Here is a 20,187-nt window from a genome sequence, read left to right on the forward strand (position 1 = left end):
CAGTGATGAACATGTGATTAGCTCAGATCGAGGCTGAATATCTTCTGCATTTGAATTTCTGTCAGTCATGGAAAATGCTTATTCTTCCTTTCCAAGACTATGTCCAATTGAAACATGACGTCCTGATTATTCTGTCATGATGCTGAATCAAAATCTCTTCCAGCACTTTGAGAGTTCAAGTTACTACTAATATGTCTAACTTTTATTGTTTAATGTCATTGAAACCTTCAGTTTTTCAACATAGAAGAGGGTCACTCAACTTATTGAGTGTGTTCATTTGAAGGCTAGCTCAATTATCTCCACTTGTTCATCCCTGCATTCCTTTCGCTTTCAAGTATTTGAATTTTTTAAGCAAGGTTATGCCATAACCATTTGAATTCAGAACATGGAATAGTACAGCACAGGAACAGGCCCTTCAGCTTACCATGTCTGTACTGACCATGATGCCGTTCTAAACTAATCCCATCTGCCTACACATGGTCCCTGTTCTTCTATTATTTACCCGTTCTTGGGTCTAACTAAATGTCTCTTAAACATTGCTATCACAGCTGCTTTTACCACCTCCACTAACAGTGTGTTCCAGGCATCCACCATCCTCTGTATAAAAATAAATTTGTCTCACACATCTCCTTTAAACATTGCCTCTCATCTTAAACCTGTATTCCCTAGTATTTCACATTTCAACCCTGAAGAAAAGACTCCAACCATCCATCCTATCCATGTCTCTCATCATTTTATATAACTCTATCGGGTCACCCCTCTGCCAATCTCTGAAGCTCTAACAAAAACAATCTAAGTTTGTCCAAACCCTCCTTACAGCTAATGCACTCTAATTCAGACAACGTCCTGGTAAACCTCTTTTGCGCTGTCTCCAAATCCTTCCTAAAATGTGGAGACCAGAACTGCACACAATAATCCAAAAGTAGTAGAAGCTGCAAATGACTTGACAACCTCTTTGCTCGAAGCCTTTTTGAATTTCTGTGATCTTAAGCGACTTTGTTAGTGGACCTCCTTTGGCAACTAGACGATTCATCGACCCCTATTTATTTGTGTTCGTGAAAACATTGTATTTCGATATATGGCATTCAGGTTACTTCAGGTTTATCTGTCTTGTTTTCAGTTTAGTCCATTGTTTCCGCAAAGATGGATAACCTTCACAGTAATTGAGGCAGTTATTCATTTCTTATGGGAACAAAGCTCTGTCCTTGGGTATGCTATCATTAAATGTTAGCAAAATAGGTAACTGAATGTATCCCTCCAGTTTGTTCTATAGGACAGTATAACCCATCATATAAAGTCAGAAGCAAATATTGGCATCTTAGTTATCAGTGTGCAACTTGGTGCTGAAAGTTGCACAGTTTCACTAAATAGGATCATTGTTCTATTTTGAAAACTGAAGTTTGGGAACTCCATTGGTCCAATTATCTGCAAATTAGGAATCCTGTTGCCAGTTACTCCATTTCTTTCTGATAGATACTTCATATGAAGTGAAAATGTATTATATTTTTCCTCATTGTCTTATATTCTTTTGAAGAATTTCAAGTTTCACATACCAGTATCCATTCTTTCTTTAGGAAGGCACCTTCATTTTATTGGGAGAAAGTGAGGACTGCAGATGCTGGAGACCAGAGTTGAAAAGTGTGGTGCTGGAAAAACACAGCAGGCCAGGCAGCATCCGAGGAGCAGGAGAATCGACATTTCGGGCATAAGCCCTTCTTCAGAAATGAGGATGGTGTGCCAAGTGGGCCCCTACATTTCATCTCAGCAAATTCCCTCCCTCCTACCTTCTATCTTAACCTGCTTGGCACACCAGCCTCATTCCTGAAGAAGGGCTTTTGCCCGAAATGTCGATTCTCCTGCTCCTTGGATGCTGCCTGGCCTGCTATGTTTTTCCAGCACCACACTTTTCAACCTTCATTTTATTAAAAACTAAAAAGAAAAATCAGACCTGGAAATCCGAAACAAAGTCAGAAGATACTGGAAAAAATTCAGTGTGTCTGGGAGCAGCAGTAGAGAGAGAAACAAAATTACTTTGAGCCTGATATGACTTCACCGGAAATTTCATTTTAGTTTTGCCCTGTTGTACTCTTGAGAACTGTTTTAGCCTGTAGAAGTTACATTGCTTTCACAGTTGAACCCAGGATCTCAATGCTAATACTTGCGTCAGAAAGTAAAATGGAAAAGCCCAGAATTTAACGGCTGACTCCCCCTGACAAAGGACAAGCTGAATAGCACCCCTTGACTTGAAATCTGCAGTGACTCCATTTCTGGACGTTGCTGATGAATCTGTGTACCATTTATCTCTGCCTCAAAATCACAAGTGAGAAGGTCAATCACTGGCAGGCTTAACATTTTCTGAAACTGATTAAAAAAATTAGCTCTCACGTAGCACAGCACACAATAGCTTTAACTAGTGGACATTTATCTGCACCAATCTATTAGCTTGAAACTCTTTCTGCTCTTTGCTCATGAATGGCTTATTTTGCAGAAGCATCACTCCGACTGGAAACCTGAGATGCGATTACCATCTGACAGTGAATATGTTATTCTCGCAAATCTGGAATGGAACTCTGAATATGAAGTTTACGTTGTTGCTGAGAACCTGCAAGGCAAGTCAGAAGCTGGTTCTGTCTCCTTCCGGACCTCAGTAGAACCCACTGTCATTCCAGGTACGATTTCTGGCTGCTTTCAAATATTATTTGCATTAAATCTTGCAAAGACGCTGCATCCCCAAATCTAATCATGCTTGTAAAATTGAATACTGCTTTATATGGTATTCATCTGTCTGCAATGTATTGAATTTCATTTATTCCTTTCATGGAAAAAATTGTACTAGTTAGTACTTCTCTGCATATCATTTGAAAGTGAATACAGTTCATTTTCCAATCACAATTTTCCACTACCAGACTTGTATCCAGCAAGAAATGTTGGCTTGCAATGCAGTAATCATGGGTACAGCCATTAACACAAAATGAAATTGGAATCTTACATTGGAACAGAGCGTAAGAACCATTCAGTAAAGGGTAAACTGCAGCAAGCTATAATGCTCTTCAACATTTGACAGTCACACTTTCTTGAGCAGGTTAATGGTTATCTAGCTGAACAAATTGAATCTTCTGCTGTCCAATGTAGCACGTTTGCTGGTGGGTGGAGGGCAAGTTGGCAGTTATTGAGGCAAAAGGATGGCAGATGGGACCCTTCCTGCAGATAACACTTTCCTACCTCCTTCCTGATAAAGTCTAAAGCAAGAAGACCCTTGGACAGCCTTGAGGACCTCCTCCTGTCACCAACAGTATTAATCCAGCAATGGGTGGGATGTATTTGCTTTCTTCCAGGGAGCTTGGCGGGGAGAGGAAGCAGTTGTTCATTGGCTCTCCCTGTCTGATCAAGGGACCCAACACCAGGAAGGGAAAATTTGCCAAGAGTCCACCGCACCAGAACACCCAATTCCCTTCTGTCAGCTGTGGCCAAGGATTGAATAATGATCCTTGGTGTTGTAAGGCACAGTCTGCTCAGTGCTGCTGCCATTCAGTAGAGACTGGTAGTTCATTCTATCACCTGAACAATGATCCCAGGGGAATGCATGCTGTTGGTCTGGCACAGTCCTGATTGTGATACTAGATATTCCTGGGAAGAGACATCACAGGGGACCCGTGCCCCCTCCCCAGCCAGATTCTCCCATCATTCTCACAAGATTCTGCCCCACAGTTTTGTACATCCTGTGCGAATCACAACTCGATTTCAGCAGTCAAAGTCATCAGCTGGTTGGTCCACGATCTGAAGTTTGTAGAACAGCAGGACAACTTTCTCAAGTTCATACTGTAACCGCCAGCTCCCTGACTGAAAGATATTTCACAAAAAGTAAGAATCTTCTGAAATGGTAGAGACCATTGCTATTATCTACCATAGCAACATCAAAGAAGTAGTGGTTGTGAGAAGCCTGCACTTTTATTATAAGCAGTAACATCAAAAGAATGACCCAAAGGACAAAAAAGCCCACATGGATTTGAAAATAATTTAAAAACTTGCAAGATCCAAGTTCTTTTTACAACTCTTAGGTTTTGAAATCACTATATACTGTTTTGAGCATAATTTTGTTTTCCAAATTTCCTTTAGTGATGATAATTACCCTGATTACTTTGCGAAATTTAATTGCAGTGACAGTCCAGGTTTTGATAATACCGTTTTCTTTGTCTCTCTGAACTCTAGTTTACTGATGTTAATCGGCTGGATTGAATCTGGCTGACATGCAACCTCTCTCAGTGCATGACAAGTTTTATATTTCAGCAGTCCTTATAATTGTTTCTGAATCTTGACACCGTCCAAGGTTATTAATGTGACTTCAATGGCAATTATACTGTTTGAACACTGGAAGGTCACCAAAGCAGTGACCAACTGATAATGCATTTCAAACATGAATGTTCTGGTGTGATTCGTTTTGGAACAGGATATGGCAACTTGCACCTCATGCTCCAGTTAGTTTGCAGAGACTACTGATTTCAACCTACTTAATTGTTTATTTTTTCAAGTAGTGAAGGTTACAGTTTCATCACAAGTTATTGGCTGCAGGCCCTTGGATTTCTTGCTATTTTACCTATTCTTGCTGTTTATCTGCCCAGTAATACTGGTTATGTGTGAATCAGAACAGGATTTTCATTGACAGACTTTGATCCAAAGAGAATCTTATTATCATTTTTTATGATTTTAGCAATTTACGCTGCGGTATCAGAGTGAATGCAAAATCTCCTTAAGATATAAAGGGCGATATTTTCCTCTTCATTAAAAATAGGCATTTTTTTTGTTGCTTTAGTTTAATTCCTAAGGAAAAATTTTCAATGAAATTTTGCGACAAAACATTGGTAATGATGAACCTTACAAAATTGTTTCAGAATTATTACTTAGAGCTGTGAGCTCATTCTATAAAGAGAGGACAATTTGTTTTTGTACTTGACCAGAATATAAAGGAACCGTATTGTGATAAATAATATTCAAAACGATTATTTTGAAAAGAAAATACTTCTCCCAAAGGCAGAGTGTGAGATGTTATGTTTTAGCACACTATTAAGCATTTTGATATATTTTATTAGCTGTGTTGCCCCTACTTCAAGTTCAGTAGAATTTGCTAAATACAGTATGTAACACAGTTCCAAAAAGTTTGACAATCTTTTGTCGTAGGTTTGTTTGCCATGAAAGATAATGGAAGCTTCCCAGCAGCGTCTGTGTAATAGATTATTTGTAGTCAACATTAATTTTTCTTGCTAAACAATGAGCATTCTGCGTTTCAGTTTTAGTGTCTCTGGAACGTTGTCCATTTGCATTTTGCCTGGCTGGTTTTCTTCATTCATGGAAGCAACTTCAGTAATAATTGGATAAATATTGAAGTGGAAGTATGTTCAGGGTACTGGACCAATTGGAAGAGAGTGGGACGAATGTGATGACTCATTTGAAGAGCTGTGATGTGGAGGAGCTGGTGTTGGTCTGGGGTGGGTGTCAGTAGTCACACGACACCAGGTTATAGTCCAACAAGTTTGTTTGAAATCACAAGCTTTCAGAGTGCGGCTCCTTTGTCAGGTGAACTGCACGCTCTGAAAGCTTGTGGTTTCAAACAAACCTGCTGCACTATAACCTGGTGTTGTGTGATTTCTGATTTTATAGAACTGACCAAGGCATCATGGAATGAATGGACCCCTTCACATTCTATGATGAAGTATAATATATACAACAGTTTCTTTCTCCATTTTGATTTGTAATTTATTAATTATGTTAACAATTAATAGTTAATGCTTTATTTGCAATAAGAGGAAAATATAGTCCTGAATGTGTAGGTGTAGGCTTTCTCAGGGAAAAAAAATACTTTCAACTAAATACTATTCATTTTGAAATGTTACTCTTAAGCATATTTTTTTTGACCAGGTCAATGAAAGCACTGTACTGATTCACTTCATTAATGGTGCAGGAACTGATGAATTGGGCTTTTGAATATTTTAGCTGTTCTGTGGATGGATTCTATTGTTTAGTGGTTAATGAGTTAACACATTAATGTTTTCTGGGGATGCAGCAGAGTGTGCTGCAATTTGCATGATGAGGCTGACAATGTTACATCAAGTGTTACTGGCCTGTTACATCACTAAGGCAGTTACTTACACAACAGCTTGGAGCATGGGCAAAGAAACTGCTTTTCCATGCCAATAGTTGAAAGCCCTTTAACTGAATGCAGCTAACATATATGGCAGCAAAGTAAAACATAGCATTAATTTCAAATACATTCTTACCAGCCTTATTCCAGCTTTATGTTTGTCTTTCATAGAAACTACTTACTGTTTCTTTTTGCTCTGTTCTGTACTTGCAACCCATTGTGTGATCATTTCCATTCTCCCAGCTTAGTTTGTGACCTTTAACCCTGTAACCATGAAATATGATCTTTGACCTTGTGTGCTCTGCTTACAATTAAGCATACTTATGTTGCGCAGATATTTCTCTAATCTGTTTTATTTCAAGTTAAAATTTACACTTTATTTGTTTACCTTAAATTCTTAATTTGGCTTTATATTTATGATCTTTTTCTCTCTTTCTCTCTCTTATCCCACTCCCTTTTCTTCCCCGTTCCCATCCTTTCTTCCACTTGTCTGTTGTCACACACATATGTTTCCATTACCCTATATTTTCTATGAACACCAAATGATTGGAATGGCTATTTTGTTGTACATCTCTTTGCTGCCTTTGGATGGAAATACTTTGGCTTCAACAGCAACCTTGGGTGGTTCATCACTATCATACACACTCTTCTCATTACTTTTCTCTGCAATTCTAGTTGTTTTGCTGTCTTAGACTCTCAAAGAAGGCATGCTGGTTTCTCCTCAAGACAGTTCAACACATCATTTTACGCCTTTGCAGTTGCTTCAGATGTATTTGAACATTATTCTTGAAATTGTACCGTGTTCTTTTTAAAACAAATGAACTTTTAAACAAAATGTCAATTTAAAATCAATTGTCCATTGTCTAGTTTTTTTGCATGTACATTCAATTTTCAATTTATCTTGGCTAAGTTTGTCAATTTCTGCATTTCTTCTTCAGAAGGCTATTTCTGTAGTTACCTTTGTTTGTGAGGATCCATCACAATCACTTCATTCTGTAGTTACTTGTTTCATCAAGTATCTCTCACCCTTCCTTTTCCTCTTTCATTAAACAAATCGTTATTATAGCCTGGCAGCCTGATGAATGGAACAATGGCTCAAAGGAATTAGCAACTGTATGTGTGTAAACTGAAGTAAAACCGTAGTATAAATATTGTATATTGTATATCTGGAACAGCTACAAAAGGTTTCATACAAGTTACTGTCGATTTAAAGTTAAATTGAAAGAGAATGAAAATTAACTTTTGTTTTAAGAATCTATTTCTAAATTGATACCTAGGTTTTTTTTGCTGCAATTTGCCAATTAGTACTTTAGTAATAATGCAAACACATGCAATGAAAGCTGATCTTAAACACAGCTTGGTTAAATATGCTTAATTTCATACAGCTATGCTGGCATGCACCATACCATGTGCAGAAAACTCCTGAAAATGTGTGTAGGTCATAGCTCTATATTTTCTTTTGAATGCTTTCTTTACATAAGCTGTTTGTAAGCAAATAAATATAAGCTCTTAAAGTCTGACTGCAGTTTGGTAGAATTGCCTTAAATATAGATATTCTAATTTAATTATATTTTACAGATGAAGAAAAGTGCCATAGGTAATTAAGAAAACATAGAAGTGTATTGCTACAATTTCCTGAAGGGACAGGCAATTGACTAAATTCTATTTCCTAAAATAAATAGTTAACAGAATTAATTTTAAGCACTTTCTTTTCTAGTTATTTTTCTCTATGTTATATGGTGAAGAATTTGATTTTCAGTTTCCCCTAAAATAAAAGTAAAAAATAGAGATAAAAACCAGTCTGATTTTTTTTAAAGTTAGAAATACACACAAGATAGTCAGCCTCTAAAGCTTACTGCAATGTGTATGTGAAACTTCTTTTGAACTGGAAAATAAGCAAGGTCTTCGATAGAACAGAACAAAGTTAAGAAAGAATTTAGATTTGTTTTTCCCCGAAATGTTCACCCTTCAGCTGCAGGCAAACTTACTCTGTAATTTCATGTTGATAATTAACATTTACTATGGAATGTTGAAGCATTATTTGGTAATGCATTCGGAATGTATCCATTTATTCATTGTTATTACCATGTACTGTATCTCTATGTTCACATTTACAGAAAATGTGACCAGTAACGTGTTTTTTCATTGATAAAAAAGCTTCTCACACTTATATATTTTAACAGAAATGCAACATGTAAAATCTAAAAACTAAACTAAACGTGGCAAAGAAATAGACAGTAAAAGGCTCATGTAGTAGTTTGGCATTCAGTGCTAATAAATGTAACAATATTTTTAAATTTTTAAATGTTCTTACAAAACTTCTTATTTCTCTAACTAATTTCTACATAGCACCCAGTAAATTTAGCACAATATGGAAAGTTAAAGTCAGAGGAAACCCCAGTGTTTCATATTATTTGATTTGTCTGATAGGTTAGGATGTGACAGTGTTTTGAGCTCTTCCATTTTCCTGTTTTTGTGAAAAAGGTGCACTTACTGGTATTAGTTATAAATAATTCAGTCCCTTTTCCAGAGAAGCGGCCAATGTATTTATGGTGAAATCTCATTTATTTGCTACATGTCAGCTGTATCTAGTGCATATTTTGTTATTACTAGGAAAGAATTGTTGCGACTAAATAAGATGGAAGTTACCAGTAACTAAAAAGAATCTCTGTTGGGGAATGTCCATGCTCAAATGGAAAATAAATTTGCATTGACGTACAAAACCTTGCTAATATTTGTACTCTGTTTCACACTAAGTGATTAACTGCGAAATGTTTCTCATGTACACTTTGTTAATCTGGGCCAGTATGGTCACTTGGTGCCAAATCACTTTTGCAATCTAATTTTGAACATATACTTTTGTTTGAATGTTGTCACAGTTTTGCATCACTTTTCCTCTGTCCTTTATTTCCTCACTGCACGCTGTTTTGCAAAGTCTTTGCAGAAACTTGGGATAGAACTGTCAATGGTAATCCTGGTTTCTCTGTATTCAGCAACTCATTTAAAAGTAACAAATTGACAATTATTTTTAATAATAAATGCAAACAACATCAAGCGTTTTTTATATTTGGAGAAATATTTTTCCACATTTCCTGAAATGAGTTGATAGGATTCTTAGTTGGCACTGTTAGGCACTCTTCACAGCTTTCTCTCAGAATTGTCACGCGATATGCAGCTTCCACAGAAAGAATAGAGCTACAATGTTTTGAAGTCAGTTGTGTCTCATAGTTGTACTAACATTATCAGTATGCCACTGCATGATTTACTTTTGGCAGCAGTACAGTAATGTGATTTAATAAGTGAATGGGATAAACTTTGTTGAGTATATGTCCAAATTAATGATGTCAGTTACATCTAGAACATATGCGCTAAATGATTTTTTTTTCAGTTATAACTAAGCTTTGCTCTCACATGATGTACTATAACATTTTAAAGTTTGAAACTTGAGGTACAGATTTGGAACAAAATCTTAGCTGAGTTGAGAAGCCCACTTGGATTTGGCACCAAGTATTATTTTGGTACCTCTGACCAACAGTGCATAGTTTGATGGCCAATTAAACCTAGTTGAAATCAGTGAACCATTTTGTGCATTAAGTTTATTTGTAGTGCTGATGTTGAATAGCACCAAAAACACTTTTTGGAGATATTTAAGGGCATCATTTTTTCTTGAAAATCTGATGAATTTGAGATTCTAGTGTGAAAAAAGTAACATCGAATCATGAGATTCCTTTTTCAGATTTCTTCAACCTAAAAATTGTTATTTTTTTTATTTTCTTGAATCCACCAAAGGCAGGCTACATATTTGAGAGCTTTAGGATTACAAGTCACAGTTTAGGGACCAAATCCAGCTGATGGCTGCAAAGAACTTCCAGAGCTGGGTCTTTTTTCAGGATTTGATTCTCGTTTTGTTTGAGTTAATTTTTTTTAAATGTCTCTGTTATCTGATTGTAGAGATTTGATTTCAAATTAATATAGCTAAATATTTTTAATGTAGCATTTTCCAGTGGTAATGTTCTCTACTTTTCAGCATTCATAACAGTGGCAGGTGCACAATGTGCGCAATCTTAAATTTTCAGTTAAATATGGTCATAAAAAGAGGAATTTTCATCCTCATGTTTGAGTGTTGTTAAAATTGTACCAATCTTTTTAACTGTAAAGTTGTGTCAGCATTAATCGTCTGTGAGACCTTTTTGCATTAACTTGGGGAAAGCTTTGAAATATGTTGCATCAGGTTCCTGCCAACAAAGTAATAGTTCCATAGAATTTTATTACAACATATTTGACAAGTGGTTCATGAGGTTACTTGCCAAATGTTTGAAGTTATGAATTTATTTCAAGAATAACATGCCCACACAGTTAAATTTGGTTAGCCTCTTGACATTTTCATAAGAAAATAATGGAATTAGTCATTTGGATTATTCTCCTGTACATTCCAGATGTCAAAGTCAGTGGTACTCTTCTATATTTAAATGTTGACCCACCTGATTATGATTTAGGGCTGAATTATACCAAAAATCATGGCATGGTGGCACAGTGGTTAGCACTGCTGCCTCACAGGTTCAATTCCCACCTCAGGCAACTGTCTGTTGCGGAGTTTGCACATTCTCCCCATGTCTGCGTGGGTTACCTCTGGGTGCTCCGGTTTCCTTCCACAGTCACAAAGATGTGCAGGTTAGGTGAATTGGCCAGGATAAATTGCCCGTAGTGTTAGGTGAAGGGGTAAATGTAGGGGAATGGGTCTGGGTGTGTTTCTCTTTGAAGGGTAGGTGTGGACCAAAGGGCCTGTTTCCACTCTGTAAGTAATCTGATCTAAAATCAGCTAAATGTGATCTTTGTGGAGGGTTTCTCTTTGTAAGCTCAGCAAGTCAGACAGAAGGAAATTGGCACCCTGTTTTGAATGGTGGATGGCTTGTTGTGGATAGTGGCTGATTCTCCACTCACCAACCCATGAACTCCTCACCATAGTCTCAAAGTTGAGCCTGGGCAGGAGGCAGCCCTTACATTGAATGCCTCGATTGGGTTGAGAGTAGATGGTCCACCCCAAACCTTGGTTGCTTTCCCACATTCTTTAGATAGCATCACCGGTAAATTATAGGAGCTTGAAGTAAGGTGAGTAGGCGGGAAGTACACCTAGGGGAATTTTACACGCCTCCCATCCTGCAAGGCCACAGTCTAAGTCATGGAAAATTCTTCCCATGATACCAAAGATTAAGAAGTCAACTACTTTTGACTTTGACACAAAGAAATTTCATCAATTAAAAGAATCATTGGGATTTTCTAATCATGCAGCAGTGGATGCTCAGGTGTGGAGTCTATTCGAGAAAACAGTCCATCGGTATTTTGCGTACTTATGGAATCCACAAAGTTATGGCTTTATAGGAGGAGGCATTTTCACCTCTCAACGCTGCTCTAATTCTCTGGGAATTTTTTTCTATGGTACTAAACCCTTGTCTTTTCCATTTGCTTCTATTTAAATAGTTATCTAGTGCCACCTTGAATGTCTCAGTTGAACCCGCCTCCATCACAAATCGAGATAGTGCATTCCGGACTCGCTAATCGCTGGGTGAAAAGTTGTTTGTTTGCACATTTTGCAGTGGCTTCTTTTGTGAAGCATTTTGACAACCAAAGAGGACAGTCATACTCTTCCAATGAGCAGGAGCAATTTATCTCTGTCCAGACGCCTCATGGTTTTTTTCAATCATCTATCTTGTTTTCCCTCAGTCTTCTGTCCAAAGAGAACAGTTCCAATCTGTCCACTGATCAACTGGAACCATTCTCCTAAAGATCTTTTGCAATCTAAAATTATTATGAAAATGTGGTACCCACAGCTGTACACCTTACTCTAGCTGAAGTCTAATTCTTTTGAATTCTCGAAATGATTGCTCTTATACCCTATGCCTGTATTAATGAAGCCTAAAATACTGTATATTTTTGGTCCATTTTTAATGAATTGTGAACAAATACACATTCTGCAGCTACACAAACATCAGAATACTGGCCTTTAATTTATACTGTCTGTCCATGTTCTTTCTATCCAAGTGTATCATCTCTCACAACTCTGTATTGAACTTCATCTACAACCATTTCACCCATTTCACCAACATGTCTATTCCTTTTCAAGTCCTGCATTGACTTTGTCATAATTTTATAATTGTCTTAAGGTTTGTGTCATTTGCAAATGCTGATATTGTGTCCCTGCACACGAAAATCTAGATCATTTATATTCATCAGGAAAAGCAAAAGTCTCAACACTGAACCCTGAAGAACTCCAGAACCTTGACAGCACTTTGAGGGTGACACAGTGGCTCAGTGGTTAGCACTGCTGCCTCACAGCACAGGGACCTGAGTTTGATTCCACCCTCGGGCAACTGTCTGTGTGGAGTTTGCACATTCTCCCTGTGTCTGCATGGGTTTCCTCCGGGTACTCCAGTTTCCTCCCACAATCCAAAAGATGTGCAGATCAGGTGAATTGGCCATTCTAACTTGCCCATAGTGCTATGTGCATTAGTCAGGGGTAAATTGGGGAAATGAATCTGGGTGGGTAACTGGTTTGGGCTGAAGGGCCTGTTTCCACACAGTAGAGAATCTAATTTAATCTTCCTCCAGCATGAGGACAATTGGCTTTCTATTTTGCATCTGCACACCAATTTTATATCCATGGAGCTACAGTTACTTTCATTCCTTGACCTATAACTTCCCTCATATGTCGACTCTATCTGATATCTTCTGGATATTCCTCAATTGCCCTCATCAACCTCTCTGTTACCTCTGAAAAACTCCAGCAGGTTAATTGGACATAATTTTTCCTTAACAGACTTATACTGACTTTTCTGAATTAACCCACGCTCAATGCATATGGCTATTTATTTTGTCCAAAATAACTGTTTCTAAAAGTTTCCCCACCACTGAAATTACAGCGCTAGCAATTACAGACCAATCCTTACAAGCTTCTTTTGAACAAGGGCATGATGTTTGTAATTGTCCAGTCCCCTTTAACCTTCCCCAAATCTAGCGAATATGCAAAGATTACTTTCTGGAAAGAAAACGAAACAAGATAGAAGAGGCATTTAACATCATCAACAACACCCTCACAGGCATAAAGTTCACCAAGGAGGAAGAAACTGATAACAAACATGCATTCCTGGACGTCACAGTCGAAAGAAAGGACAACGGAGAACTACAAAACTGCGTATACAGAAAACCGACAAACACTGACCAAATACTTAACTACACCAGCAATCATCCCAACACACACAAACAAAGCTGTATCAGAACACTATTCCAACGAGCCACCTCACACTGCAGCACAGACGAACTTCGGAAAACAGAGGAGAACCACCTATGCAACTTATTCAAGAAGAACGTATACTCAAAAAATACAGTGCGCAGATTCCTCAAGAACAAACCACGACAAGCAGACCAAACACAGCCAGAAACCCTAACCACCTTACCATACATCAAAGAAGTTTCAGAAATGACAGCCAGATTACTAAGACCCCTCGGAATCCTAGTAGCACACAAACCCACCAACACTCTCAAACAAAAACTAACAAACTTAAAAGACCCAGTACAACCCATGGACAAAACCAACATCATCTACAAAGTTCCATGCAAGGACTGCCACAAACACTATGTAGGACAAACAGGAAGAAAGTTAGGCACCAGGATAGACAAACACCAGCTAGCCACAAAAAGACATGACCCTCTCTCCCTCGTAGCCCTACGGATGAAAAAAACCGCCATTTCGAATGGGACAACACATCTATACTGGGACAGGCTAAGCAAAGACATGCCAGAGAATTCCTAGAGGCCTGGCACTCCAACCACAACGCCATAAACACATAGATGCCATCTATCAACCCCTCAGAAAATGAACAGGAAATGATATCACCACAAACCCCAGGAACCCCATCCAGGAGGAAGATATAAATAGAAAGCTGGAGACAACAGCTTCGCTTCACTTGGAGGTCGCCACTGATGATGTTACCTAGCCAGGTAATGAAACGTCTGGATATCAAACCTACAGTTCAGCGAGCAAACCCACACCCTAAACCTCAACCTGAGTTACAAACCTTGCAAACCTACCAATAGCATACAGTTCGCTGGGCCTTTTATGAGAGTATTCAGCAATAAATTAGAATCCCATGAAGTCTCTTCTTCAAGTAAAAGATGAACATTGAAAGCTCTTAATGATTCCACCTATTACTCTCCTTTAGCTGATGAACTAGTAGTATTCAATGTTGAATACCACTTGGAACAGTCTGAGAATAGTAACAGCTGTACACTCTCATTGTTGGTCTTCAGTGATTCAACAGTGCAGCCACTCCCCAGACAGCCATGATTGCTAGTTTGGACTTTAACAGATGCTCGAGTCAAATGGCCTACTCCTGCTCCTATTACAATGAAACTATGAATAAAAGAATATGGGAGGTATAAGCTACCGCATACTTGCTATTCCAGCTGCAGGTCAGTGTAATAGTAAGAACACCTGCCACAATGTCTTGTCATAAGATTGAGGGCCCTCTCCATCATGTTGTGTAGCATTACCACCATACTAAGGTATTATATCTCAAATCGAGGGATCCATGAGACATGTGGGCCATTAGAAACTGGCACATTGTATTGCATCATTCTGTATAATATCTGGCATATTCCTCATTGCTTAATCATCCACCCTGGTGACCAACCCTTGCCCATTAAAGAATATAGAATTGCATGCAGGAAGCACCACAGGATATGCTTAAATGATAACGTTATAATACAGTAGATAGTTATGCAACTTAGCAAGTAGGATTGTCCAACCTTCCCCAGTAATGAATACGGCATGTCACAAGTGTATAAAGGACAAAGTGTCAACAGCGAATTTCATCCATTAATGCCAAGCTCTCGCTGTTCTTCTGACTATACAGCATCACAGCTGATAGTCTTCAGTTATTTGATTCGGGTAGCATGGTATGAAGCAACAGATAATGTATTGGAAGAAGCAAAAACTTTAATTGTTTATCAAGTTCCACTTGTGGTTCTGATAATTCTGTTCTCTAGAACTAGCTGCACCTTTTGTTCAGTCATTAAGGTATGTCTTGTCCACAAAAGCAAGTAGCCAACCAATTACCACACTGTCAGCCTGCTCTGAATCATCAGGGAAACGACGCAAAGATGGTCATCAACAGTATCAACAAGGGGCACTTGCCTATCGATGCTGAATTTGGATTCCGTTAGGGATACCAATTGTATTATAGTCTTAGATCAAACATGGATAAAGAGCTGAATTACCCAAGGTGGTGAGAGTTACTACCATTGATTTCAAGGCAACGGAGGGGGTCTGCAGAAAGTCATGGAACTGAGGAAACTCTCCAGTGGCTGGAGTTATACCTCACAGAATGAAAGATAAATCTTGCAGTTACAGGACAATTCTTTCAGCCCCAGCCCCAGCACTGCAGGAATCCCCCTGGGCTGTGCTTTGTGACTTCAGCTGCTTTGACAAAATATCATAAAGTCAGGTTGACTGACGATTGTACAGCATTCACGTCTGTTTGTGATTCCACAAATAGTGTTTTAGCCCATGGTTATGTATAGCAAGACGTAAACAATATCCAATTTGGAGCCAAAAAAACCCACCAAACAGTGACCACCTTTTTCAAAACTATAGGAGACTGAGGTGGGATCTTATAGAAGTGTACAAGATCATGAGAGGCATGGATGGGGTGAATGCACTCTCTCTTTTTTCCAGGATTGGGGAATCACAGACTAGATAGCATCAGTTTAAGGTTAGAGAGGAAAGAACAAAAGGAACCTGATGGACAACCTTTTTACACAGAGGGTGTTATGCATATGAATGGAGCTGCCAACGGAAGTGGTTGAGGCAGTACATCAACGACATTTAAAAGGCATTTAGGCAAATACACGGATAGGAAAGGATTAGAAGAACATGAGCCAAGAACATGGAACAAGGGAAATGGGATTAGCGTGGGTGGACATTTTGGGTCAGTATGGACCAGTTTGGGTCAAAGGGCCTGTCTCCATGGTGTAAGACTCTATGAGTCTATTTATAAACATGTTAAATCACCTCCTCTCAACATTCAGTAGTGCTATCCTTATTGAATCCATCAATATCCTGGAAGTCACCTGCTGCACCAGCCATAAAAATTCTGTGGCTATGAAAGAAGGTCAGACACTGAGTACTGTACAGTGAATGCCCTGCCTATGGACAGCTGGTACATCTAGAGCTGATGTTCTGCTGTTTGTTACATTTCTAGATTGGATACTCCAAGTTGTTAAGTACTCCATTGAGGACAGGTCGCTGCCTTTATTCACATGCTCCCTCAGTTGTTTTTAATTTAAAAACTGATTCCTTCCCTTTTGGATACCTTTCTCCTGGACCCAAATGAACTTTGGAGCAAATTTAACCAGACTTCCTTGAACTAACGTGTTGAGTTTATTATTTGTGAAGCACACACACAGACGCACGCGCGAAATTAGCTGAATGCAAAAGGATCAAAGGTATTAAAACATGTGCATTAATGGATAAGTCTCGGAATTGTTTATGAAGAGCTGATAGTTGAACATTGAGGTTGAGGCAGTGGATGTTACCTGTAATGTTGACATTTAAAGTTGAGCAGTCAGTTTCTTAAATTTGTAGATTAGTTGAGATTCGGTACTTCTGATTCATTTTGATTGAGAGTAGAATATTATAGAATATAGAATATCTTTTATTGTCATGTCTACTCCATTATAGAAGTACAGTCAAAAGCTTTCACAATAGCTTTCTTTTATGGCACCACCTTAGGTATAAAGAAAGGAATAAGAAGTAGTCACATTACTGCACAGAGTTCAAAAAATACATTACAAATAAGACATTGCCAAAGATTGACATTACACCCAAGTAAAAAGTTTCAAATAAACTTTACATTCCAGCAGCTCAGCACAGGGCCTCCACACCTGGTCATTCTGCATACACCAGTCCCCAGTCCAACCCAGACCCCAGTCCATCCCAGAACCCAGTCCATCCCAGAACCCAGTCCATCCCAGACCCCAGTCCAACCCAGACTCCAATCCATCCCAGACCCCAGTCCATCCCAGACCCCACTCTCCGTGCTGCTCCAGGACTCACTGTCCTCATGCTGCTCTGGGACTCACTGTCCTCGTGCTGTTCTGGGATTCACTGTCCCCATGCTGTTCCGGGATTCACTGTCCCTGTGCTGTTCCGGGATTCACTGTCCCCGTGCTATTCCGGGACTCACTGTCCTCGTGCTGTTCCGGGACTCGCTGTCCCTGTGCTGCTCTGGGACTCACTGTCCCTGTGCTGTTCCGGGACTCACTGTCCCCGTGCTGCTCCGGGACTCACTGTCCACGTGCTGTTCTGGGACTCACTGTCCCCGTGCTGTTCTGGGACTCACTGTCCCCGTGCTGTTCCGGGATTCACTGTCCCTGTGCTGTTCCGGGATTCACTGTCCTCGTGCTGTTCCGGGATTCACTGTCCCCGTGCTATTCCGGGACACGCTGTCCTCGTGCTGTTCCGGGACTCGCTGTCCCCGTGCTGTTCCGGGACTCTCTGTCCCCGTGCTGTTCTGGGACTCACTGTCCCCGTGCTGTTCTGGGACTCACTGTCCTCGTGCTGCTCTGGGACTCACTGTCCCCGTGCTGCTCTGGGACTCACTGTCCTCGTGCTGTTCCGGGACTCACTGTCTTCATGCTGTTCCGGGACTCACTGTCCCCGTGCTGTTCCGGGACTCACTGTCCCTGTGCTGCTCTGGGACTCACTGTCCCCGTGCTGCTCTGTGACTCACTGTCCCCGTGCTGTTCCGGGACTCACTGTCCCCGTGCTGTTCCGGGACTCACTGTCTTCATGCTGTTCCGGGACTCACTGTCCCTGTGCTGTTCCGGGACTCACTGTCCCCGTGCTGCTCTGGGACTCACTGTCCCTGTGCTGCTCTGGGACTCACTGTCCCTGTGCTGCTCTGGGACTCACTGTCTTCATGCTGTTCCGGGACTCACTGTCCCTGTGCTGTTCCGGGACTCACTGTCTTCGTGCTGTTCTGGGACTCACTGTCCCCGTGCTGCTCTGGGACTCACTGTCCCTGTGCTGCTCTGGGACTCACTGTCCCCGTGCTGTTCCGGGACTCACTGTCCCCGTGCTGCTCTGGGACTCACTGTCCCTGTGCTGCTCTGGGACTCACTGTCCCCGTGCTGTTCCGGGACTCACTGTCCCCGTGCTGCTCTGGGACTCACTGTCCCCGTGCTGTTCCGGGACTCACTGTCCCTGTGCTGCTCTGGGACTCACTGTCCCCGTGCTGTTCCGGGACTCACTGTCCCTGTGCTGTTCCGGTACTCACTGTCCCCGTGCTGTTCCGGGACTCACTGTCCTCGTGCTGTTCTGGGACTCACTGTCCCCGTGCTGCTCCGGGACTCACTGTCCCCGTGCTGTTCCGGGACTCACTGTCCTCGTGCTGCTCTGTGACTCACTGTCCCCGTGCTGTTCCGGGACTCACTGTCCCCGTGCTGTTCCGGGACTCACTGTCTTCATGCTGTTCCGGGACTCACTGTCCCTGTGCTGTTCCGGGACTCACTGTCCCTGTGCTGTTCTGGGACTCACTGTCCCCGTGCTGCTCTGGGACTCACTGTCCCTGTGCTGCTCTGGGACTCACTGTCCCTGTGCTGCTCTGGGACTCACTGTCCCCGTGCTGTTCCGGGATTCACTGTCCCCGTGCTGTTCCGGGATTCACTGTCCTCGTGCTGTTCCGGGACTCACTGTCCTCGTGCTATTCCGGGACTCACTGTCCTCGTGCTGTTCCGGGACTCACTGTCCTCGTGCTGTTCCGGGACTCGCTGTCCCCGTGCTGCTCTGGGATTTGCTGTCCTCATGCTGTTCCGGGACTCTCTGTCCCCGTGCTGTTCTGGGACACGTTGTCCCTATGCTGCTCCCGAGCTCGCTGTCCCTGTGCTGCTCCGGGATTCACTGTCCTCGTGCTGCTCTGGGACTCACTGTCCCCGTGCTGTTCTGGGACTCACTGTCCCCGTGCTGCTCTGGGACTCACTGTCCCCGTGCTGTTCCGGGACTCGCTGTCCCCATGCTGTTCCGGGACTCGCTGTCCCCATGCTGTTCTGGGACACGTTGTCCCTATGCTGCTCACGAGCTCGCTGTCCCTGTGCTGCTCCGGGATTCGCTGTCCTCGTGCTGCTCTGCATTCGCTGTCCCCGTGCTGCCCTCGGAACCGCTGTCCTCGCCTGCAGCTGTTCCTTTGGTGAAAAGAGGGAAAAAGGAAAACAAGAGAGAAAGAGAAAGATGATCAGGAATGAGGAGCACTGGTGGGAGTATCTGCTCTACCGCTATCTTCCCGATTGTAGTTGAATTCCACATTCAGTATTGGTGTGTCTTTTTGATTGTTTCCTTCTGTCTGATTTGTAGCTGGCTAAATTATGCACCCGGAGTAAGAGTTTCCTTTTACCTGCAATACAGGGATGACTAGAGGAGAGACCTTGAACAGTGACCTAAACAGCACGCACAACATTCAAATCCAGGCTGGTACACATGAGAGCAGTCAGTCCCGCAAACACTTTGCTAACTTTGTCTCTAAACAGCTACTTGATTTCCAAATGCAGTTGTCTTTGGCTCTATTAACCATTTTTTTAACAAAAAGCACACTGTTCTAAATTACAAGTTGAAAAATGTCTGCAGTACTTTAGGGATCTGAATTGTGGTCACGACACATTGCTCTGTATTTTCTACTGGCAAAGCACAAGTCAAGAGCCAGATTGAATATTCTCAGTTACCAAGATTTTTGGTTGGTGTTGGGTGAGGCTGTGGTGTAGTGGTAATCCAGGGCCTGAATCTTTGTGCACATAGGTTCAAACCCTGCCACAGCAGCTGGTAACATTTTTTAATTCAAGAATAAAAATTAGGAATGTAATGCTGGTTTCAGTAATTATGTTGGTGAGCCTACGGTTGATTTCTGTAAAACGTCATCCAGATCACTCATATCCTTTAGGAAAGGAAATCTTCTACCTTTATCTTTTCTGACCCAAATGTGACTCCACATCCTTCGTAAATATGG

At 41.1% G+C, this 20,187-nt stretch overlaps 1 protein-coding gene across 9 annotated transcripts in view; it reads left to right on the plus strand.

Moving 5' to 3' along the window:
- Positions 1 to 20,187, plus strand: part of LOC132829640 (neural cell adhesion molecule 1-like) — a 509,764-nt gene that overhangs the window by 458,641 nt on the left and 30,936 nt on the right. For 7 of the 9 annotated variants that reach the window (XM_060846966.1, XM_060846974.1, XM_060846967.1 and 4 more), the window contains one exon: positions 2,489 to 2,669. In XM_060846966.1, coding sequence (XP_060702949.1) covers positions 2,489 to 2,669 — 181 coding nt within the window. Of the gene's footprint in view, positions 1 to 2,488; positions 2,670 to 6,748; positions 6,934 to 20,187 lie in introns of those variants that run through there. The other 2 variants (XM_060846972.1, XM_060846973.1) reach the window with 1 other exon arrangement.

Source organism: Hemiscyllium ocellatum, chromosome 29 (genome assembly GCF_020745735.1).
Source record: "Hemiscyllium ocellatum isolate sHemOce1 chromosome 29, sHemOce1.pat.X.cur, whole genome shotgun sequence".
Taxonomy (NCBI): domain Eukaryota; kingdom Metazoa; phylum Chordata; class Chondrichthyes; order Orectolobiformes; family Hemiscylliidae; genus Hemiscyllium; species Hemiscyllium ocellatum.